Source organism: Rhinopithecus bieti, unplaced genomic scaffold (assembly GCF_001698545.2).
Source record: "Rhinopithecus bieti isolate Rb0 unplaced genomic scaffold, ASM169854v2 scaffold_31527, whole genome shotgun sequence".
Classification (NCBI taxonomy): Eukaryota; Metazoa; Chordata; class Mammalia; order Primates; family Cercopithecidae; genus Rhinopithecus; species Rhinopithecus bieti.
In genome coordinates this window covers 2365361-2390564 of record NW_016813959.1, presented here as the reverse complement: position 1 = coordinate 2390564, position 25204 = coordinate 2365361, and the positions used below count along the sequence as shown (strand labels likewise).

General features: G+C 44.9%; 1 protein-coding gene across 4 annotated transcripts in view; it reads left to right on the top strand.

Annotated features, from left to right (window-relative positions):
• The window catches only part of USP43 (ubiquitin specific peptidase 43), a 71386-nt gene that overhangs the window by 40182 nt on the left and 6000 nt on the right, over positions 1-25204 (top strand). The window contains exons 7-13 of one of the 4 annotated variants that reach the window (XR_001880917.1): positions 1362-1497; positions 5331-5442; positions 11494-11597; positions 18924-19001; positions 19873-19999; positions 20111-20459; positions 21833-22075. Coding sequence is in view for 3 of the 4 variants with exons in the window: in XM_017849233.1 (XP_017704722.1) it covers positions 1362-1497; positions 5331-5442; positions 11494-11597; positions 18924-19001; positions 19873-19999; positions 20111-20459; positions 21833-21855 (929 nt within the window). In the remaining variant the exon portion in view is untranslated. Of the gene's footprint in view, positions 1-1361; positions 1498-5330; positions 5443-11493; positions 11598-18923; positions 19002-19872; positions 20000-20110; positions 20460-21832; positions 23006-25204 lie in introns of those variants that run through there. The other 3 variants (XM_017849234.1, XM_017849233.1, XM_017849235.1) reach the window with 3 other exon arrangements.

Here is a 25204-nt window from a genome sequence, read left to right as displayed (position 1 = left end):
ATATTTATATTTGAAATGGTTTCTCGCTCTGTCACCCAGGCTGTAGTACAGTGGCACGATCTCAGCTCATTGTAACCTCCGCCTCCCGGGTTCAAGTGATTCTCCTGCCTCAGCCTCCCAAGTAGCTGGGACTACAGATGCCTGCCACCATGCTCGGCTAATTTTTGTACTTTTAGTAGAGACGGAGTTTCACCATGTTGGCCAGGCTGGTCTCAAACTCCTAACCTCAGATGATCCACCTGCCTCGGCCTCCGAAAGTGCTGGGATTACAGGCATGAGCCACCACGCCCAGCCTGAAGGCCCATATTTAAAGGACCCTACGCCAGTGTTACATTATACCCCCAGATGATTCCTATGCCCTGGCCCCATGTTTTAGCCGGCCTAGGTAGCAGGCTATAGGAACTGGATGTTCGCAGTTCTCTGAGTTGACAGGGAGATGCTGGGCATTGGAATCTAGAACAAGACATTAACTGACACTGACTATGTTACAACCCAGTGAAACAAGTTCTCCTTTCAAATTCAGTCATGGTGGACACATCTTTTGCTTGAAAGTCAACAGTTCAGAACTGAGATGCAAATGGAGGATAGTCTAATTTCTCTACTTCCTCATTGGTAAAGAGTCTCACCCGTCTCTCTATACCTCTTTTGTTGGCTTTCTAAGAGAGTGGATACCCTGGGGCTCTGTAATGAAGTCATAAAAGCAACCAAAATTATTTTGGAGTATATTTCGGGTGCCTTGAAAAATATTAGTTAAATTCTTGTTCTACTTGAATTTACCTAAATTCTTGTTCTACTTGAATCTACCTAAATTCTTGGTAGGGTGATGACCGGACACAGTGGCTCATGCCTGAAATCCCAATACTTTGGGAGGCCAAGGCAGGAGGATCACTTGAGGTCAGGAGTTGAAGACCAGCCTGGCCAACACGATGAAACCCCATCTCTACTAAAAATACAAAAAAATTAGCTGGGCGTGGTGGCGCACATCCACAGTCCCAGCTACTGGAGAGGCTGAGACGGGAGAATCACTTGAACCTGGAAGGCAGAGTTTGCAGTGAGCCGAGATTGCACCACTGCACTCCAGCCTGGGGGACAGAGCGAGACTCTGTCTCAAACAAACAAACAAAAGCTATTGGGTGAACACAATTGCAGATTCACTACCATATTCTTGATGTTCGTATGCCTGGTGTCAGATGGCACAAATGTCATGAACCTCATTATCTCCTCCCCTAAAACCCTCTAGTGGCCCCCCATTGGTGGTTAATAGATGCTCAAAGAGAAAGAGGGACTAGAGAAGCTAAGGCTCTGACCCAGGAAAGCAGCTCCTTTAGGAATATGAATGAATGTCATTCTCTCTCCTCCAGCTCATCCACTGGGTCTGTCGGTCTCCCCACGCCTGGCAGCCCGTGAGGGCCAGCGATTCTCCCTCTCTCTCCACAGTGAGAGCAAGGTGCTAATCCTCTTCTGTAACTTGGTGGGGTCAGGGCAGCAGGCTAGCAGGTATGTTTCACTTTATTCTTTTTTCATGTGGTGTCTGGGATTTGTAGACCTGTGCTTGGGAGCCTGTCTAGAGTAAAATTAAATATTTATTCCCAAGGTTAATCAAGTAGGAGCCAGAAGTAGGGTCCTTTCTGACTAAGAGGATTAGAAATATCTGCCTTAAGCGTTTGGCTCACATTGTCATTCCTAACCATCAGACATCAGAGGCCTTCCTATTAATCGGAGGAACAATTTTTACTGCCCTCACCACTATTATTCTATATTGTAATACCTAGGCGGTGCAGTGCTAAAAGAAACTGGCTATAAGAGGTGATAATTTGGTTGTCTGTCCAGAAAACCAAGAACTGGAAAGTGATTGGCAGTAAGGAAAGGGTTCAGGAAATTGATGGGTTATATAACAAATATGCAAAAACAGATAGCTTTCTTATATAGCCCCAATAAAGTGTTTAAAAGACAGAATTACATTAAGATATATTTAGATGGATAAAATGTTTCTGAAATGTATCTTGAATAAGAAACTGGTAAGAACAAAATGATAGCTTATTCTAATAATTAAAATATTATTAGTTAACTCAGCTTGTAAAAATCAATTAGCCCAGCCTTACTTATTGAGTAATTCATTAACTCTCTAGTAATATGAAATATATCATTTTTATCATACAATAAATACTTATAGACAGGTGGCCTATTCTGTTTGACTGATTTAATTGTATATTCTTCTGCCTGTATTACAGTATTTTAATAATTTCAGAATTATGGTATATTTCATATTACTAGAGAGTGAATGAATTATTCAAAAGTAAGGCTGGGCTAATTGGGCTAATTGATTTCTTTGTTTCTTTTTATTTTAAATAGTCAACTTTTAACTCCTGCTATGGATTCACATGTATAAATTTCAGGTTGACTAGAGAGGTAACTGTAGAGAAGGAAGCCATAATATAACTTAAAGACGGCTGAGGTGAGTGGATCACGAGGTCAGGAGTTCGAGACTAGCCTGGCTAACACAGTGAAACTCTGTCTCTACTAAAAATACAAAAAATTAGCCAGGGGTGGTGGTGCGCACCTGTAGTCCCAGCTACTTGGGAGGCTGTGGCAGGAGAATCGCTTGAACCCAGGAGGCAGATGTTGCAGTTGGCTGAGATCGCACCACTGCACTCCAGCCTGGGCAACAGAGCAATACTCTGTCTCAAAAAAAAAAAAATAATAATAATAATAAATAAAAAATAAATTAAAAAAACAAAGACAACATGGGAGAATATTTATGTCCTTGGGTGGGGGCTAGTTTAACATGAAAGTCAGGAGGCTGTAAAGGAAAAGGCTGATGTTTCAAATATATTTAAAAATTTAAACTAAAAGCAAATTTGAAAGGCAAAGGGCAAATGAGGAAAGATATTTATGTCATGTGAGAGGCGAAGGATTTATGTCCATCCTATAAATCCCAGCTCTTGAAAATTAAGGAGATAAATACCCTTGGTGAAATGAACCACAGAGATTAACATTAGTTCACAGAAGAAATACAAGCATAGGTTAAAATATTCAGCATCAGCCTGGCACAGTGGCTCATGCCTGTAATCCCAGCACTTTGGAACGCCGAGGCTGAGGTTGGGAGTTGGAGACCAGCCTGACAAATGGAGAAACCCTGTCTCTACTAAAAATATAAAATTAGCCAGGTGTGGTGGTGCACTCCTGTAATCCCAGCTATTCGGGAGGCTGAGGCCAGGAGAATGGCTTAAACCCAGGAGGCGGAGGTTGTGGTGAGGTGAGATTGCGCCACTGCACTCCAGCCTAGGCGACAAGAGCAAAACTCCGTCTCCAAAAAAAAAAAAAAAAAGAAAATTCAGCATCATTTGTAGTAGAAGAAATTCTGGTTGCAATAGCAAAATACTATTCTTAACCTTTTAGATTGTTAAATAATTTTTAGAAATTGATAATGCTCATTCTGGGCCAGGGTCCGGGAAATCAGGTAAATTGGTATGGCTTCTTCAGAGGATGATTTGGGAAGAAAGAGCTTTAGTCTTGCCTTTCTACTTCTGGAACTTTACCCTAAGGGAATAATTGTGCACGCAAAGGTTATGTTCAAGGTTATATCTAGTTCCTGCGATAAGCAAGCATTGTTTAAATAAAAACTTGGAACGCCGCACAGTACAGGATGGATTAAGTAAACTGATCTGTCCACACAACAATGGACGCACAGTGCTCTTGCCTGTCCAGACAGATCACCTCATACTTGTGCTCTGCTTTAGCCAATTTTATTTAACAGTTTCACATTCTTACCTCACTGGGTCTTCACACAGGCTGCAGCGAGGCCAGGAAGCAGTGAGTGGCTAGTGATTCGTCCAGGAGTACCCACAGCAGAGTTAGGGCCCACAGGTGCACCCTCACCCGGCATCCTGTACACCATGAGCTCACTGCTGTGCACTTACTATGTTGGGACATGGATACCGTCCCCAATGAGGAGAATGTTCCTGATACCCCAAACCAACGGTTGTGTCATCTGGACTTATGTCTCTGCCTTGCCTTCCCCTGGCTCCAAGGTTCTCTTACTCTACTCCCCGCTGTGGAGAAGAGACTTTGCCAGCTATCTGGTCATTTGGAGTAATCTGTTTACATAGCAGTATCTCTCTGGCTTTGTATCACTGGGCCTCTGTTTACATTGCAATGTCTCCATTTGTTACAAGGTTCTCTGATTGGCAATTTTGGATTGTGTTTAGCTTTAATAACCGTTTACATTATTTTTAATTGACACATAATTATACATATTTATGGGGTACAGAGTGATATTTTGATACATGTATATAGTGTGTAATGATCAAATCAGGATAATTGGCATAGCCATCACCTCAAACATTTATCATTTCATGTTGGGAAGATTCAAAATCCTATCCTCTAGCTGTTGAAAACATACAATAAATTATTGTGAACAATAGTCACTCTGTACTGCTGTAGAACACTAGAGCTTATTTCTCCTATCTAGCTATAATTTTTATTCATTACCTAACCTTTTCCTAGCTCCCACCAGCCCCTCCCAGCCTCTAGTAGAACTACTATTCTACTCTACTTCTATGACATTAACTTTTTTAGATTCCACACGTGTGAGTACATGCAGTATTTATCTTTCTGTGCCTAACTTATTTCACTTAACATAATGTCCTCCAGCCTCATCCATCTTGCCGCAAACAACAGGATTTCATTCCTTTTTCATGGGTGCATAGTATTCCATTATGTATATAGATTACGTTTTCTTTTTCATTTCTTTTCCATTCATCCACTGATGTACACTTAGGTTGATTTGGAATCTTGGCTATTGTGAACAGCCCTGCAATAAACACAGGAGTGCACAATCTTTCCTTTGGATAAATACCCAGTAGTGGGATGGCTGGGTCATATGGTGGTTCTATTTTTAGTTTTTTGAAGAACATCCATGCTGTTCGCCATGGTGTCTCCTTTCCCACCAAGAGTGTATAAGAGTTCCCTTTTCTCCATATCCTCACCAGCATTTGTTATTTCTTGTCTTTTTGATGATAGCCATCCTAACTGGGGTAAGATGATATCTCACTGGGGTTTTGACTTGCATTTCCCTGATAATTAGTAACGTTGAGCATTTTTTCATATGCCTGTTGGCTACGTGTGTCTTTTTGAGAAACGTCTCTTCAGATCCTTTGCCCATTCTCAAATGGGGTTCTTTGTTTTTTCGCTGTTGAGTTTTTGTGCTTGGCTGTTAACTCGTCACTTATCCTATTGAGAGGAAGCCAGGGGTAGAACAACCACTCATGACTGGTGGATGTTGCTGGTTTTTCCTTTGCTGGGATAACCTGATTTCCTTGGATTTTCAGGTTTGGGCCGCCCTTCCTGATAAGGGAAGATAGAGCTGTTTCCTGGGTCCAGCTCCAGCAGTCTATCCTCAGCAAGGTCCGCCATCTTATGAAGAGTGAGGCCCCTGTACAGGTCAGTGGTGTATGTGTGTGTGTGTGTGTGTGTGTGTGCGTGCGTGCGTGTGTGAGTGTGGGTGTGTGTATTGGGAGGGTTGGAATTTAGGGTAGCTCAGGAGAGGAGAATTTGCTGTTAAAGAGTCCTCATACTGTTTTATAAAATGAGGAGAATTTGCTGTTAAAGAGTGCTCATACTGGTTTATAAAATGAGGAGAATTTGCTGTTAAAGAGTGCTCATACTGGTTTATAACATGAGGAGAATTTGCTGTTAAAGAGTGCTCATACTGGTTTATAAAATGACTTAGATTTGTGTGCAAGTAGAAGTAACCATCTTATAGTCTGTAGTGTTTTACTTTTGTGCCATTATAAAATACCTTTCAGGGACAGAGCTTTTTCTTATTAAATCTTTCAAAACACCATTGGGAAAATGGCATTTACATTACAAAAGTGTTTTTTTTTTCACATTTTCCATCACTCGCTAAGCATTTACATTATTATTCCCAATTTTGTATGTTTATGGCTTACCATAGTTTTTCCTAGAAGATAGCATATTGTGATAAATTGCAACTATATGTTTAAATCAACACTTTCAAGGGACTTGAGATAGAATTTCTGAGGAAAATTAAAATGAATGATTATGTCCAAATATGAAAATCTAGATGTTAAAATAATTTTGTCCAGATTTTTTAAAAACTAAGATAACTCAAAGGAAAACAACATTTGCCTTGTTTATTTATTCTCAGATTGATAGTTTCCAAACAAAAACATCATGTTTAAGAACTATTGATTGTTTTTTTTTTAGTTCCTATAATATCAGAAACTATTCTGATGGTTGCTTGAAGATGTTGAAATTTTTAGGGACAGGTCAGTTGTGTCAGATTCCTGTTTTCCCCTAACTATTCCCATAGTAAAAGCTTTTTATTCAGAGCACACACAGATCTTATCTCAGAGATAATTCCTCATAATTCATGCTCCTTCCTGCTCAGCAAAAGCCATATGTTTGATTTAGGATTTATACCAAATAACACTTTGTTAAAAACCTTCACTACATTTGTCCCAACTTTTATCTCTGAAGGATTTTGTTCAATGTACTGTAGAGCAGATCCACCAAAGGGCCCAAATTAGAAACTCCTCTGCAAGTAGGTCAGTCTATCCAGTGAGAGCTTTACCTTCTCCCAAACCTTATGCTGCTGATTATTGCAATACATGAAACCATTTTCATGTGAGCATTTAACTCCGCTGTCCTTACTCTTACCTGCTCACACACTGTACTTTTTTTTTTTTTCTTTTTTTTTTTTTGAGATGGAGTCTCACACCGTCACCAGGCTAGAGTGCAGTGGCGTGATCTTGGCTGACTGCAACTTCCGCCTCCCAGGTTCAAGCAATTATCCTGCCTCAGCCTCCCAAGTAGCTAGGACTACAGGCGAGTGCCACCACGCCCAGCTAATTTTTGTATATTTAGTAGAGATGGGATTTCACCATGTTGGCCAGGATGGTCTCAATCTCTTGACCTTGTGATCCTCCCTCCTCAGCCTCCCAAAGTGCTGGGATGATAGGTGTGAGCCACCATGCCCGGCCACACCTCTACTTTTGCCTCCATACCTTTGCAGTCATTTCAGCTTTATTTTATTTTTGAAACAGGCTCTCACTCTGACACCCAGGCTGGAGTGCGGTGGTGTGGTAATGGCTCACTGCATCTTTGACCTCCCAGGCTCAAGTGATCCTCCCGCCTCTGCATCCTGAGTAGCTGGGACTACAGGTGTGTGGCACTGCACCCAGCTAATTTTTTTTTTTTTTGTTAGAGACATTTCACCATTTTGCCTGGGGTGGTCTTGAACTCCTGGGCTCAGTCGATCCATCCGCCTAAGCCTCCCAAAGTGTTGGGATTATAGGTATGAGGCACTGTGCCTGGCCCAATTTCAATTTCAGAAATGGATCAAGCAATCAATGGGTCCAGCAAAATCCTAATACAGGCGACCTTTGACTTAGCTGCAGCTGCTTTTCCACAGTTTCACAGGTAAATGTATGGTCAGACATGATTTTCTCTAGGAGTCATATGTTCTAGATGGTTGTGAGGCTTCCAGCCTAGCCCACCCATTTAACCCATAATTCTTTTAATACTATATTAAATACTGGTTCAAATACAGTCATTTGAAGACAGTATATTCAGGAGTCTCAACATTGAGCTGAAGAGATTAAACATATGTGTACTGAAGGTTTGGACATGAGCCTCCCTAGCCAAGAATAGAGAACGGGAAAGTTTCTTACAAAAATGACCAATTTACTGGATAGGATTAATTTGCATGTATTATGAAAAAAATAAGAGCTGTCATTGCCAATTTTTTTTTTTTTTTTTTTAGAGAGATAGAGTCCCACTCTGTTGGCCAGGCTAGAGTGTGGTGGTGTGATCGTAGCTCACTGCAGCCTTGAACTCCTGGGCTCAAGTGATCCTCCCACCTCATCCTTCCAAGTAGCTGGGACTACAGGCACCTGCCATCATGCCTGGTTAATTATTTTAAATTTTTTGCAGAGATGGGGGTCTCATTGTGTTGCCCAGGTTGGTCTCGAACTCCTGGCCTCAAGAAGTCCTCCCACATTGGCCTCCCAAAGTGCTGGGATTACAGGCATGAGCCACCATGCCTGGCTACCCAAACATTTTAATGGTATTTTGTAAACGGGGGTGTGTGAGGCCAGCACTATTTGTGTGCAGGCAGCGTAGGCTGCCTCTATGCAGATGTTGGTGCTGTGATGATGGCTAGCCTTTGCTATCCAAACAGCAAGGCTCCATTCCGGGCAGAGGAAAAGAGTTTTCTCCCCAGATTTAAGTTAACATTCTCCTTAGGGAGAACACCTTTCCGTGGCCAACCCTCAATCAAAGCCCCTGAAGTCATCTTACTTCCAGATGTTGATTTCCTCCTTGTTGAAGCCGTAGATGAACTAGAACGTGGTTAGAGTTTGGCTAGACATACGAGCTCCCTGCCCTTCACACTCAAGACCCCCTGCAGCCCAGTTCCAGTTTACCCACCAGCCTTGTGGCCAATACTCTCTGCACACATCAGCTCCCACAGCCAAAGGGGTCGGCTCACAGCTCTCTGCATCTGTTTCGGGTCATTCTGTCTTACCATGTATTGTTCCTCTTTCCTGGAATTATGACGCTTTTCTCTTGTTTTCCTCTAATTCAACCTGTCTTTCCTCCACGGTTTTTAAGAAAACGTGTCTGCCTTTTACTTTTGTCAGAGTTTGGAAGAAAATTTTATTTTATTTCTGGTTGTCAAGATCATCAGTGACAAATTTAAGCATCTGTTTCTTTTATTTGAATGAAGACCCCGTTTATTTTTTTAAAAAATTTTGGTAAAAGATATATACTTTTATTTGTTTTAACCACTCATAAGTGTATATTAATTACATTTACAATGTTGTACCACCATCACTACTATGTATACCCCCAATTTTTTCATCATCAACACAAACTTTGTTAAACATTATACTGATCAAAACAAAAACTTTATACCTATTAAAAAACAAAAACATTGGCCGGGCGTGGTGGCTCATGCCTGTACTCCCAGCACTTTAGAAGGCCGAGGCAGACGGATCACCTGAGGTCAGGAATTCGAGATCAGCCTGACCAACATGGTGAAACCCCATCTCTACTAAAAATACAAAAATTAGCCAGGTGTGGTGGTGGGCACCAGTAATCCCAGCTGCTCGGGAGGCTGAGGCAAGAGAATCACTTGAATCAGGGAGGTGGAGGTTGTAGTGAGCCGAGATCGCACCACTGTACTCCAGCCTGGGCGACAGAGCAAGACTGTCTCAAAAACAAACAAACAAAAACTTTATACCTATTAAACAACAATTCCCCATTTTCTCCTCTCCCTAGCTCCTTGTAACTACCATTCCACTTTCCATCTGTATGAATTTTCCTGTTTTAGGTACCTTATATAACTAGAATAATATAATATTTATCTTTTTACATCTGACTTATTTCACTAAATGTCATGTTTTCAAAGGTCATCCATGTTGTAGCATATCTCAGAATTTCCTTCATTTTTTTTTTCTTTTTTTGAGATGGCGTTTCACTCTTGTTGCCCAGGCTGGAGTGCAATGGCATGATTTCAGCTCACTGCAACCTCCACCTCCCAGATTCAAGTGATTCTCCTGCCTCAGCCTCCTGAGTAGCTGGGATTACAGGCATGCACCACAACACCCGGCTAATTTTTTTGTATTTTTAGTAGAGACGGGGTTTCTCCATGTTCGTCAGGCTGATCTCAAACTCCTGACCTCAGGTGATCCACCTGCCTCAGCCGCCCAAAGTGCTGGGATTACAGGCGTGAGCCATCGCGCTGGGCTGCCTTCATTTTTAAGGCTAAATAATATTCTGTTGTGTATATATCCCACATTTTGTTTATCTATCCATCGTTGGTGGACACTTGGGTTATTTCTTCCTTTTGACTTGTGAATCATACTGCCATGAACATTGGTGTATAAATACCTGTTGAAGCCCCTCCTTGCGACTCTTAGATATACACCTGAGAGAATTGAAGGTTATATGGTAGTTGAACATTTAACCTTTTGAGAAACTGCTGAACTGTTTTCTACAGCAGCGGTACCATCCATTTTATATTCCCACCAGCAATGCATAAAGGGTTCCAGTTTCTCCAAATTCTTGCCAATGCTTGTTATTTTCCATTAAAAAAAAAAAAAAATAGGCCAGGTGCAGTGGCTCACGCCTGTAATCCCAGCCCTTTGGGAGGCTGAGGTGGGTGAGGTCAGGAGATCGAGACCATCCTGGCTAATATGGTGAAACCCTGTCTCTACGAAAAATACAAAAAAAAAAAAAAATTAGCCGGGCGTGGTGGCGGGCGCCTGTAGTCCCAGCTACTCGGGAGGCTGAGGCAGGAGAATGGTGTGAACCCGGGAGGCAGAGCTTGCAGTGAGCTGAGATTGAGCCACTGCACTCCAGCCTGGGCGACAGTGCGAGACTCTGTCTCAGAAAAAAAAAAACCACCACCACCACCAACAAAAACATTTAGTTGTAGGCTGGGCGCGGTGGCTCACGCCTGCAATCCCAGCACTTTGGGAGGCCGAGGTGGGCGGATCACCTGAGGTCAGGTGTTGAGAGCAGCCTGGCCAACATGATGAAACCCCATCTCTACTAAAAATACAAAAATTAGCCAGGCGTGGTGGCGGGCGCCTGTAATTCCAGCTGCTCAGGAGGCCGAGGCAAGAGGCGGAGGTTGTAGTGAGCCAAGATTGCGCCACTGCACTCCAGCCTGGGTGACAGAGTGAGACTTCAGTGTCTCAAAAAAAAATTTAATTATAGCCATCCCAGTGGGTGTGAAGTGGTGCCTCAACGTGGTCTTGATTTGCATTTCTCTAATGACTAATGATGTTGCTGATCTTTTCATGGGCGTCTTGGCCGTCTGTACCTCTTTGGAGAAGTAGCTACTCAAATGTTTGCCCATTTTTTAAATTGAGTTGTTCACTGCATTGAATTGTTAAGAGGCATCTTCCATTAAATATATCATTGTAAGCCTCATTTCAATTTCAGAAAAGTTCGAATATAATAAACACATATCTTAGAATAATAACTAAGGTGCTATCTCTTTATGTGGCTTATTTAAAAATGTGTAAATATTTACTTTGCCTGTAAAATATACATGAACTGGCTTTTAGAAAATTGCCTCATTGTGGGGATGATAATCATCTTTATAAAGTTAGGTTAAGTTACCTATTAAAAATTAATTAACATGATTGATTTATGTTCCATTAAATGTACCCGTATATGCTCCAGTTAAGCATTCGCTATTTAAACACACCGTGTTCATTTTTTGGGGGAAGGTTTAACATATTAAACACAGTATTAGATCACTGCGTTACAAGGTATAGTGTGAATCTTTGAGAAAATGAAGTTTTGTCTCTTAATTTTGAATTCTAATTATTACGGGAATATTCAAAATACACTATGGAAAATAATGATTATATTTTTTAATGTATGCGCCACTTTAGAGTCTAATTTAAATCAATATAGGGGCTACATAATGACTTACGTCTGTTTTTGTCTTGGCAGAACCTGGGGTCTCTGTTCTCCATTCGCGTTGTGGGACTCTCTGTGGCCTGCAGCTATTTGTCTCCGAAGGACAGTCGGCCCCTCTGTCACTGGGCAGTTGACAGGTAAGGGGGAAGGTCCAGGTTCAGTAAGTTAATGAACCCTATCTTGTTTTTCTAGTGTCCTTTGAGGGTATGTGTCAATGAGATTGCTCGTAGCGTTCGTTATTCTTGATCACTTACCTCTCCAGTACCAGCCGCTATGTTAGATCACTGGGCATATTCTGTGCTTTGAACTCTTACGTCTAGAGAGGCACTATTATGTCCACTTCAAAGATGGGGGGGACACCAGTGTTGTCAGAGATTAGTTAACTTGATCACACTTAAACAACTAGTTAATAGGCAAGCCCAAATTTGAACCCAGATTGATCTAACTAAAACCCAAAAATCGGCCGGGCATGGTGGTTCACGCCTGTAATCCCAGCACTTTCAGAGGCTGAGGTGGGTGGATTTCCTGGGGTCAGGATTTGGAGACCAGTCTGGCCCACATGGTGAAACCCCATCTCTACTAAAAATACAAAAAAATTAGCCAGGCATGGTAGCACGCGGCTATAATCCTAGTTACTCAGGAGGCTGAGGCAGGGGAATTGCTTGAACCAGGGAGTTGGAGGTTGCAGTGAGCTGAGATCGCGCCACTGCACCTGGGTGACAGAGCAAGATTCCATCTCAAAAAACCAAAACCAAAACCAAAAAAAAAAACAGAACACCAAATTCATTCAATCCGGTCGTACGTGAAGATTCTACAGCTGAATCATTGGTCCTAAACTGTAAGAGATTGTGGACTGTGCCTGAGGCTTAAAGCCAGTGTGACTGTGTCTCTGGTTGCTATAGCCTTCTGGTGTGTGTGGCCTTGCAAAACAATCCCCAGGTCGTTGCAGCATCTATGGGCAGTTCTGTTCTATAAATGAATCGTCTGGCACTTCTCTTTATTTTTCCATAGACCCCAGGTTCTCAGTAAGGTCCTCTGATTTCCTGACTTGGTCAGCCAAATTCAGCCTGACTGAGATGGGTGGGCCTCTCCCCTTCTAAAGAGACCAGGAACCAGGGTAGCGGGTGAGCCAGAAGGTTCTGTGACCTACACCCCATCCACATCCTCCTTGGCCGACACATGCTTTTGCTTTACAGAGTTAGGGAGGCAGGAGAAGGATCATCAAGAGCCTGCTTGGGTCTCCCAGGGAGAGGGAGCCCCAGGAAGAGGAACCCCCTTCCCACACTCAGTCTTGGAGATAAGAACTGTGCCACTCAAAGTGGTTCTGTAGACTGCCAGCCTATGAACTGACTGTCACCAGCCCATGACAAGAACTTGAGAGGAAGCACTTATGAATGTTAAAGCAATATGACAGAGTAATCTATAATATGGTGGATAAGATAATTTCTTTTAAAAATGGAACTTATATTTTGTATGTCTTTCCTCACCCCCCATTACTTTTTTATGTTTATTTATTTATTTATTTTTGAGACGGAGTCTCCCTTTGTCTTCCAGGTTCGAGTGCAGTGGCACAATCTCGGCTTCTGGGTTCAAGCGATTTTCTTGCCTCAGCCTCCCAAGTAGCTGGGAGTATGGGCACGTGCCACCACGCCCGGTTAATTTTTTTATTTTTAGTAGAGACAGGGTTTCACCACGTTGGTCAGGCTGGTCTCGAACTCCTGACCTCAAGTGATCCACCTGCCTCTGCCTCCCAAAGTGGTGGGATTACAGGTGTGAGCCACCGCACCTGGCCCGTTATTTCTTTCTATAAAAGTATTGGTCTGCAGTGGTTTGGAAACAAACCATCAAACTAGTCTCTTACCATAGGTAGTTTGAGAAGCACTAGAATTGAGTAGAGTTGTCCAGCAAGCTGACCATCCTAAAGGATGTCCTCTTGAGGTCACACCTCTCCTGGCCCACGCCTTCCATTCACTGGACATCTCACTACAGTCTGGCCCTTGTTCACCCCATCCCCATCCCCAACGCACCCCACAATCCCAGTCCCAGCCCTGCTGGTACAGCTCTCTCTGGCATCTGATGTGACCTTTACCTGTTTCACAGGGCTCTCCATTTAGCCCCTGCCTTGCCTCTTCCATGCCTATCCCAACATCTCTTTGTTCTATAGGAAATTCTTTATTTTCTTTTTGATAAAATACACAAAACATAAAATTCCTTTTTTTTTTTTTTTTTTTTTGAGATGGAGTCTTGCTCTGTCATCCAGCCTGGAGTGCAGTGGTGCGATCTCGGTTCACTGCAACCTCCACTTCCCGGGTTCAAGTGATTCTCCTGCCTCAGCCTCCTGAGTAGCTGGGACTACAGGCGCCCGCCACCACGCCCGGCTAATTTTTTGTATTTGTAGTAGAGATGGAGTTTCACCGTGTTAGCCAGCATGGTCTCGATCTCCTGACCTCATGATCCGCCCGCTTCAGCCTCCCAAAGTGTTGGGATTACAGGCGTGAGCCACCTCCAGGCACCAAAATTACATTATAACCACTTTAAAGTGTGCGGTTCAGTGGAATTGTTACATTCGCCTTGTTATACAGCCATTGCCACTATCCAAAGAGCTCCGGAGATCTTTCATCTTGCAAAATGGAAACTGTGTACCTATCACACAGCATCCCTCCCCTTTGTCTTCCTCAGTCTCTGGAAAACTACCTCTCTACTGTCTATTAGTATGAATTTGACAACTGTAGGTGCCTCAGGTAGCAGGAATCATAGTGTTTATCCTTCTGTGTTTGGCTTATTTCACTAAGCACCGTATTTTCAAGGTTCACCCATGTTGCAGCACACGTTAGAATTTCCTTCCTTTTTAAGGGTGAATAATATTCCATTGTATGTATGCACCACCTAGAAATATATCTCCTATGAGTTTTTTTTTTTCGTGTGCTTGAAATCTTCCTCTCCCTCTCTGGATGCTCAAACATTATTGGGTCTTAGCATTCCACACCTGGCCCTCTGGTTTCCATTTATGGATGATTTTTTTTTTTTTTTTTTCAGAGTCTCACTCTGTCGCCTAGGCTGGAGTGCAGTGGCGCGATCTCGGCTCACTGCAAGCTCCGCCTCTCGGGTTCAAGCAATTCTGCCTCAGCCTCCTCAGTAGCTGAGACTACAGGGACACGCTGCCACGCCCGCCTAATTTTTTGTATTTTAGTAGAGACAGGGTTTCACCATGTTGCCCAGACTGGTCCCAAGCTCCTGAGCTCAGGCAATCTGCCCGCCTCTGCCTCCCAAAGTGCTGGGATTACAGGCGTGAGCCACCATGCCTGGCCCCATCCCTGGGTGGTCTTACTCTTGGTTCTGTCTACCGCCTTTAGGCCAAAGTCTCCCAGATCCATATCTCCTGCCCAGATTTTTCTCTAGATTGCAGACCCGCCTGTCCTACTTAAATGCCTCATAGACACTGGTAACTAAACACCTGTGAGTCTGAACTCTTCTTGCTTAAAGCTTTTCATTTCCCATCTTGGTGTCTAAATGGTGACACCACCATCTACTCAGGAACTCAAGCTAGGAACCTGGCGTCGTCCCTGATCCCTTCTTTCTGCTTTCTCCTTCCATTCAGTCCATTTTTAGGTCTTATCTGTTCCCTATCCTGGCACTTCCCCAGATCTCTCCACTCCTCTCCACGTTGACACCGTTGCCTGAATTTAGGCCCGGATCATGTCTTATCTGGATCGCTCTGGCAGCCTCCTATTTGACTTACCTGAATCCGTCCAGTGTCCTTGGTGTTAGAAACCACTGGGTGGTCTCCTGGTACCCGCAGGCTAAAGTCCACACTTGTGAGGGTGGCCTACAGAGCCCTCCCTCTCCCATGTGGCCTGTCCCTCACCGTACTGGGATCTTCCAGCACACACCCTGCCCTCTACTGCTGAGCTCTCCACCTGTGTGTCCTTTCCCCTCTGGTTCCCCTGACTGACTTTTTAAAAAAATTCATTAAATTTTTGGGCCAGGCACGGTGGCTCACGCCTGTAATCCCAGCACTTCGAGAGGCCGAGGCGGGTGGATCACTTGAGGCCAAAAGTTCAGACCCAGCCTGGCCAACATGGTGAAACTGCATTTCTACTGAAAATACAAAAATTAGCCAGCCGTGGTGGCGCACACCTGTAATCCCAGCTACTTGGGAGGCTGAGGCAGGAGAATCGCTTTAACCCGGGATGTAGAACTTGCAGTGAGCCGAGATTGTTCCACTGCACTCCAACCTGGGCAACAGAGCGAGACTCTAGAGTCTGAAAAATAAATAAATAAGTAAAATAAAGGTAAAATGTCTTAAATTTTATTATTCATTTATTTTTATTTCTATAACTTTCTCGGGTGAATGTTGTCTTCTCACTTATATACTTTTTTTCTAAGATTCGTGGGTACGTGTGCAGTTTTTTACATGAGTATATTATGTAACATTGGGGTTTGAGTTTCTATTGAACCCATCACTCAAATAGTGAGCATGGTATTCAATACGAGTTTTTCAACCCTCTCCCCTTTCTTCCCTCCCCGTTTTGCAGTGCTTAATGTCTATTGTTCCCGTGTTTATGTCCATGTGTACCCATGGTTTAGCTCCCACTTATAAGTGAGAACATGTGGTATTTCATTTTCTGTTTCTGCTTTCATTCACTTAGGATAGTGGCCTCCAGCTTCATCCATGTTGCTGCAAAAAACAGGAATTCTTTATTTTTTTGGCTGTGTAGTATTCTATGGTGTACCTGTACCACATTTTCTTTATCCAGTCCACCATCGATGGACACTCAGGTTGACTCCATGGCCTTACTGTTATGACCAGTGCTGTGATAAATGTATGAGTGCAGGTGTCTTTTTGATACAATGATTTATTTTCCTTTGGGTTGATACGCAGGGGCAGAATTGCTGAGTTGAGTTTTTAGTTCTTTGAAAAATCACCGTACTTTTTTTCCACAGGAGTTGAACCAATTTACATTCCAACCAACAATGCCTAAGCATTCTCTTTTCTCTGCATCCTCACCAATATCTGTTATTTTCTGACCTTTTTTTTTTTTTTGAGACGGAATCTCGCTCTGTCGCCTAGGCTGGAGTGCAGTGGCTGGATCTCAGCTCACTGCAAGCTCCGCCTCCTGGGTTTTCTCTATTCTCCTGCCTCAGCCTCCCGAGTAGCTGGGACTACAGGCGCCCGCCACCTCGCCCGGCTAGTTTTTTGTATTTTTTGGTAGAGACGGGTTTCACCGTGTTAACCAGGATGGTCTCGATCTCCGGCCTCCCAAAGTGCTGGGATTACAGGCTTGAGCCACCGCACCCGGCCTATTCTCTGACTTTTTAATAATAGCCATTGGACTGATGCGAGATAGTATTCCATCGTAGCTTTAATTTGCATTTCCCTGATGATTAGCGATGATGAGCAGTTTTTAATCTGTTTGTTGGCTACTCGTATGTCTTCTTTGGAGAGGTGTCTTTCATGTCCTTTGCTCACTTTCTAATAGGGCTGTTTGTTTTTGTTGACTTAAGTCCCTTATATATTCTGGATATTAGTCCTTTGTCAGATGCATAGTTTGCAAAAATTTCCTCCCATCCTGTCGGCTGCCTCTTTTATTCTGTTGATAGCTTCTTTTGCTGTGCAGACCTCTTTAGTTTACGTAAGTCCCATTTTTCAATGTTTGTTTATGTTGCATTTGCTTTTGAGGTCTCAGTCATTCCTCTGGCCAGGTCCTGCCTATCTGTCCTTCAGAGCAGCCCGGGGTGTGCGTCCCCAGACACCTGAGTGCATTAGAATGATCTCTTGTGTGCTCCTCCCATTAGCCTATCGGCCCCTTAAGGGTGGGGATTGTTAGGTTTGTACATTTCTTGGAATAGCATCTCCATAAACATTGAATGAGGCCCTCTTTCTTTTTGTATCAGAGCTGTGGTCGGGGGAGGTAATCTCACCCTCTAGTGACAATCTGATTTCTATGTAAAGAGGGAAGTTGGGCGACAGCCACACCTCTTTCTTTCCCTGTGCTAAGAAGTTTTGTACAATAAACTTGGAGCATGAAGGTACCTGTTTTCCTTTTCCACTTGCATGTTTAAATTCTAGTCGAAGAGTAGACTGTGGATTGAGGCAGAAAGAGACGAACATTTTAGGTTTATTAGTAAGACTGATTTAAGGCTCCTGCTCAGATGTGAGTCCAGTTTGGGCTTTCAAATGTATTCCCCCAGAATTAAATGATGCACCCACTGACCTCCGCCAAGGCAGATCTCCCCAATGCAGATCTCCATCATTGTGGAAATGGAAAATTTGGGGTACCTAAAGAAAGAAGCTTAGATCTAGGGGTCCCCAGTTTGTCTCCTCAGAATGGAATATTTGTCACATACTTCGTCTTCCATCTGCCAGGCAGAGCTGCTTCCAGGAAACGCAAGGCACGGATGGGGGAGAACGGCAGGTGGCTAGGTTGTAGGACATAGGTAGGCCTAATGACAGGAGGTAGAGCCCACCTTCTTCTACAATCCCACCAATCAGATAAGGCGCTTCTCCCCCTTGGAAGGAGTGAGGATGAGGAGGCAGCATGATTCTCTGCATCTACAGGAAAATGAGGGGGCAATCAGTGTTTGTCCCAACCTATCAGGGCTCGCCGGGCTGGGAGAACTTTTCCCACACATACCTTGTTCCTTGCTCCCTCCTGGCTCACTCAGGAAGGTGCCACAACTCCAGCTCAGACCTGTCCATGCTCAGCCATAGGACTTTGTGCCTTCCATGAGCTCAAAACCTGTTATCAGATCATCTTAGTGATAGTTTGGGACTCATCTGACATCCTCCTTTCCTTGCAACACATTTGAAACACTCCTTTGGGTGCGGACGTTGCCATCACTTGTATCTGTTCCTACTGATTTCAGGATAAAACCTCATGTCCTTCGCTTTGCTCTCTTCCCACCTCTTCTGTATTGAGGCTGATCCACCTTTTCTGAAATGGGCTGGGCCCAAGTAGTTGGAAAGAGCTACAGGTTGACAGGGCACTGGGATTTTCTATATACTGGAGGGTTTGGAAGGAGAAGACTTCTTAGGTCGTGGAGGGGGGCTTAAGGGTGCTTCTTCTGTACTGCAGTGGGGGAAAGGTAGCAGCTCTTTGGGCTTCCTCAGTATTGGGTATTTGTGTAGGATGGTCAAGTGGAAGTGCCCTGTAGACACTGAGAGGGTAGCTGTGGCTGCAGTGGAACAGCTGATCTATCTCCTCAAAGTAATCCCAAATCTATAGAGCTCACAAGCTCCCATGGGAGTGAGGGGAGGGCACTATGAGGTAGTTCTGAAGGTCTGAGACGGAGGCTTCAGCCGACTTAGCAGCCTCCGAGGATGGCTGACCTTGGCTTACAGGCAGTTTGGGTATTTCTGTTTGGAACATCAGTCCCCGGGTTGCGGGGAGACTGCTGAGCCCTGAAGAGCTGTGGGAAGGAGGTCCGGTGTTTTCTGATGGGCTCCCTTGTTCTCTTCTCAGGGCTTTGCATCTCAGGAGGCCAGGAGGCCCTCCACATGTCAAGCTGGCGGTGGAGTGGGATAGCTCTGTCAAGGAGCGGTGAGTTCAAGGGAATTTGCCTCCTGCAGAGCTGAGACAGGGCCTGTGTGTGCCCAGGTTTCCCTGGATGCAGCTTCCCCCAGCATGGCTGCAGGCAGGGTGCCCACATCTTTGAGCCAGTGTAACCCGTTCCTGCGAGATGCCTGAGTGAGAATTTTCTGTATGTAAATAACAGTGACAGGAATGGAGTGATGGTGGTGGTGGGTGAAGTCAAGAGTAGTAACTGCAGTCACAGTAGACACTTATGTGGCACCCACCCACTCACCCCGTGCCAGTCACTGCTCTGAACACTTTACGTGTGTATAGGGGATTTATTTCATCTTCTTCACACCCTATTTGTGGGTGGTTTGGGGTGGGTACTCCTGTAATCCACATTTCTCAGAGGTGGAAACTGAGGCACAGAGAGGTTAAGCAATTGCTGGAGGGCACACAGCTCGTACACTGGTAGAGCTGGGATTTGAACCCAGACCCTCTGGCTGGAGTCCATGCTCCTCATTACCATACTTGGCTACCCCTGAGGTATCTCAGAGGTACTGAGGGCATCAGCCTTGCTTTAAGAAAGGACGTTGTTCACTGCAGCAAGTATTTATTGATCAACTACTAGGTGCCAGGCCCTGTGCTAGGATGAGGAAAACAAAGATGAATAAGCCAAGGACCTGGTCCCTGTAGAAGCTGGTGGGGGAGAGAGAATTCCAGTAGAATATAGTGCTGAGTCCGAAGGATGCCTGCAGCTCCCCAGGAACCCATAGACAGGGCACGGTAGCGTCGCCTGGCCAATGCCTTGTGGCGGGTTTGCTGTGAGTAGAGACATAGACAAAACCTGTCTCGGAGCGGGAAAGTCCTGAACGCTGTGGGTGTCCTCTCCATGCAGCCTGTTCGGGAGCCTCCAGGAGGAGCGGGCGCAGGATGCCGACAGCGTGTGGCAGCAGCAGCAGGCGCACCAGCAGCACAGCTGTACCTTGGATGAATGTTTTCAGTTCTACACCAAGGAGGAGCAGGTCCCGCCCTGGGGGTCCATGCCCCGGCCGGGAAGGGGGCTGGCTGCCTTTGGTGGGTTGGCCACGTGCCGCGGGGGCCTCACAGTCCGGGTGGTTTCCTTTCCTTTCCAGCTGGCCCAGGACGACGCCTGGAAGTGTCCGCACTGCCAAGTCCTGCAGCAGGGGATGGTGAAGCTGAGTTTGTGGACGCTGCCTGACATCCTCATCATCCACCTCAAAAGGTTCTGCCAGGTGGGCGAGAGAAGAAACAAGCTCTCCACGCTGGTGAAGTTTCCACTCTCTGGACTCAACATGGCTCCCCATGTGGCCCAGAGAAGCAGCAGCCCTGAGGCAGGACTGGGCCCCTGGCCTTCCTGGAAGCAGCCGGGCTGCCTGCCCACCAGTTACCCACTGGACTTCCTGTATGACCTGTATGCTGTCTGCAACCACCACGGCAACCTGCAAGGTGGGCATTACACAGGTGAGCCTTGCCTTGCCTTTCTGCCAATGCAGCTGTGGCCACAGCCTCGAGATGTCCCTGGAATGGGTGCTGCTCGGATGCTGAGCTCCTTGGGGCACTTAGTGAGATCTGACCCCTCACCCACCGCACACCAGGGCATGTGCGACAGCAGAAGGGACCTTGTCCCAGCTACAGAGTTGACGTTGAGTTAGGTTGGAGGTTGTAATATATAAAGTTAGGCCTGATGCAATAGCTCATGCCTGTAATCCCAGCACTTTGGGAGGCTGAGGTGGAAGAATCACTTGAGGCCATGAGTTCAAGACCAGCCTAGGCAACAAAGTGAGACCCTGTCTCTACAAAAAAAATGAAGAAAAAAAAATGAACTAGGCATTGTGGCTTACACTTGTAGTCCTAGCTGCTCAGGAGGCTGAGATAGGAGGATCCCTTGAGCCCAGGAGGCTGAGGCTGTGGTGAACCATGATTGTACCACTGTACTCCAGCCTGGGCAATAGAGCGAGACCCTGTCTCCAAAACAAATAAACCAACAAACAGAGGTTAGTTATCACCCAAATTTTCAACCATATGAAATATGGGAGGTCATTATTGGAACCGAGAGAGTGACGTCCATTCTCATCTGCGATTCAGCGTGAGGAATCTTTCTTATCGGATTTGGTGGCCTTGTGTTCTGTGGCGTACTTTTCACATTTCTCTGGGGAACTTCAGAGCAGCGGATGAAGGGAAGGGCAGAAACAAACGACCAGACGATTTTCTCAATTGTTTATAATCATCCCTTTGAGGGCTTTCACAGAGTGTCATGATGGATCATTTTTCTCAATTATGTCTTGTTTGTTTGCTTCTCCCCCACCAGGGTATCTCAGTGACGGTGAGAAGTCTATTGGTAGCTGTAGCAGTTGAGCGTTTCCACCATGCAGATAGTGTGGAGGGTCATCGGGGTGAGCCTTAGCAGTCCAAGGGGTTTAGGGCATGATTTCTGTCATTGGAGAATGGATGGAACAGGCCCCCATGGAGAAAGAGAAATGAGGATGCAGTTACAGGCTGGGGACCACCTGATTGGACATAGATGCGCTGGACGGTCGGGTTACACCGGGCCAGCCTGGGCTGGTCACGGTGAGGGTTATGGGGGCCACCAAAGCCGCTTTCAGCTCACAGTGGCCGCCTTATGCTGCTGTGCGGTGCCAGCCTGTTCTTCCACAGCTGTCCTGCTCCAGATGAGGCCTTGCCACCTTTGTAACTGCTGGGACCATTCTGTCCAGCCACTTCCCCTGTCTCACTTCTCTGGGCTGAAAATAGCTCAGCAGGAATCCCTTGAGGCCCATATATATCTTGGGAGGAGGCATCTCTGTTACTCAGATTTTTTTTTTTTTTTTTTTTAGCTAAGAGCGTTACGGCTGAATGAGTCCCCGTGCACACGAGTGGTGAAAATAAGGACAGCTGGAACCTGGACTTTGTCATTTTCCATGCTGAACGTGCTGCCTCCCCGTCTATAAACCCACAGGGTGGCCCCAACATAAATGAAGGGCAGTGATGTAAAACCACAGCAGGGAGTTAGAAGTAGCATAGGAGTGAGAAGCGTTGGTGTCTGCCTTATGGAAAGCGAGATCCAGACCCCTCCTGGGGTGAGCATTGCAGAGCAGAATGCCCGATCTGGGAGGCAGTGGTTTGGCAGCAGAAGGGATACAGTCCCTGGGAGGTTCCCCTTGCAGAGATCTCCTGGGTCTATGTTTGCACACACAGTGTACCACTACCTGCCAGGAAAGAACCTACTTAATACTAAAACCAAAGGGAGAGGAGCCCAAGGGGAATAAGGGACTGGCGAGGTGGGAGGCAGGGCAGTGTCTGCAGCCAGCACAGCCCTGGGTAAGACCCGGGCCACTTGCTCTCATCTGCGCCAGCATACACCATCTTTTCCCTCAAGACAGTCTGCACCGCCCATTAAATGGCAGAGCCTGGGCTTCACACCTGGGTCACCCTGGCTCCAGGGTCAGTAGCTTCTGCCCTGCCGAGATGAGTGATTCCTATTATGAACAAGTCTCCAAGCCATGTAGGGTGTTGTCGATGAGTGTCAACTCCCTCATTTAGGTGAAGCACACCCTCGGTGACTTCCTAGGAAAGAGTGATGGGAGCTTGACCTCTGGAGTGCTTACGTGTCGGGAAATGCCTTTATTCTCACACCTGATTGATAGCCTGGTGGGATATAACGTCCTTGATGGAAAATCAACAATGTTGCTTCATGTGGAGTGGGGTCTGGAGTGGGGTTTTGCTGTTGAGAATGAATCAGGCCAGTTTGATTTCTGTTCCTTTGTCTAGGATAGGATATATTTTTTCTCTCTGGAAGCCTTTTCAGGTTCTTTATCACAGGTGCTCTGGAATTTCATGGAGTGTGCTTACCTGTGGGTCTTTCTCATTGCTTGTGTTGGGACCTGCATTCAGGGGACCTGTGTGTCTGCAGACACGTGATCTTCAGGTCTGGGAAATAATCTTTGTGCTCTTTTGTTTTGTTTTGTTTGTGAGATGGAATCTCACTATGTCACCCAGGCTAGAGTGCAGTGGTGCGATCTCGGCTCACTGCAATCTCTGCCTCCTGGGTTCAAGTGATTCTCCTGCCCCAGCCTCCTGAGTAGCTGGGACTACAGGTGCCCGCCACCACGCCCGGCTGATTTTTGTATTTTTTAGTAGAGACGGGGTTTCGCCATGTTGGCCAGGCTGGTCTTGAACTCCTGACCTCAAATGATCTGCCTTTCTCGGCCTCCCAAAGTGCTGGGATTACAGGCGTGAGCCACTGTGCCTGGCCTAGTCTTAGGTTTCTTTTTCAGAGCATCCTGGTTTTGTTTTGAGTCCTCACTTGGCTTGACTTCTTGTGATTCCTGACACATCCAGTACTGAGCCTCTGCGGCTACAGCTGGTGGGTGGCCCCCTTCCTGCCCCCCTGCATCCCTCCACCTCCCCCAGGCACTCTGTGTTGAACCCCTTCCTTGACAGAGGCGAGTGTGTGACCTCCACTCTATCTGCTTGCTGGGCCCTCAAAGCTGAGCTGTTGCTTTCTGTCTCATGTCTTTTGACATTTTTATTCCTTTTTAATTATTTGCTTCTTGGAAGTATGATAGTTCTACCACATTTCAGAGTTTTAGAAATCTCAAATGCCTTTTGTTTCATTTTAAATGTGTTGAGTAGGTAACGCATGCCTATATTTCAAAATTCACGCAGCCTAAAAAACAGGGACAGTGACAAGTCTTGATTCTATCTTTGTTCCTCATCTACCCCCTCCTCATTTATAGGTAACCATTTTTAGTAGTTTCTTGTGTACTATTCTTCCACAATTTCTTTATGTAAATACAAGCAATTGTGAGTATATTTTTATATATACATATATATGTGTTGATTTTATATATTTTCTCCCCTCCCCCTAATTTAAGTAAAAGTACTATCTGCTGTGTTGCACCTGGCTTTTTTTTTTTCCCTGAAAATCTATCTTGGAAATCTTTTCATGTCCTCATTTCTAGACAGCTTCTCCATCTTCTTTTATAAATGTAAATGCACTAAATAAATATAACGATTTATTAAATACTCTGTAGATGGATGTTGGACTGATTCATTCTTCTACTATTACAAATGTTGCTGTCGGCTGGGTGTAGTGGCTCACGCCTATAATCCCAGCACTTTGGGAGGCTGAGGCAGGCAGATCATTTGAGGTTAGGAGTTCAAGACCAGCCTGGCCAACATGATGAAACCCTGTCTCTACCAAAAATACAAAAATCAGCCAGGCGTGGTGGCATCTGCCTGTAGTCCCAGCTACTAGGAGGGCTGAGGCAGGAGAATTGCTTGAACCCAGAGGTGGAGATTGCAATGAGCCAAGATCGCACCACTGCACTCCAGCCTGGGTGACAGAGCGAGTCTCTTTCTCAATTTTTAAAAAAAGCACACACACACACAAATATTGCTGTCATAACCCTTTAGATATGTCATTTTCTAGATATGGAAGTTTATTGGCGGGATAAATTCTCAGACTTGGAATAGCTGTGTCTGTGTTGTAACAAGCGTGAACAAGATGTCCTGCACAAAGGGTCATAGCAGTTTGCAGTCTGATAACAGTAAGAGAACACCTGGTTCTCTGTAGCCTCTCCAGTAGAGTGTGCAATCACACTTTCGGATTTTTGCCAATCTAATAGGAGGAAAATGGTATCTCTGTGTAAGTCGAATATTTAGCATCTTAATAGTGTGAGCTTGAGCATCTTTTCGTATGTTTGAGTCATTATGGTCCCTTTCCTGTAAACTGTCTCTCTGTGTCCTTGACTGTTTTTCAAATAAATTATTAGTCTTTTTCCCATCAATTTCTAGATGCTCTAATTCTTAATGGACTATGAGATTCACCTCTTTTCTGTAATATAAATTGCAAGTATTCGTTCCCTGTGTAACATCTGTCAGTTGGCTATTCCTATGGAAATTTTTTGCCATGCAGAAAATTTTTATTTTTGCTTTTCTAGGTAAAATTGTCAATCATTTGGATTTTGAGTCATGATTAGAAAGCCTTTTCACTCTAAGATTAAAAGTGTTTCTCTTGAGTTTTCTATTTGGTTTTAGCTTATTACATTTAAATCCTTGGTTTGGAGTTTCTTAACGTTCTTGAGAGAAAGAGATCCAACTTTATCCCCCGGGAGTTGCCAATTTGTCCCAAGATCACTACTAATGGAAAAGCCAAATTTATTCCTTGAGATGCCATCTGCCATATTAGATAATTTTTTTTTTTT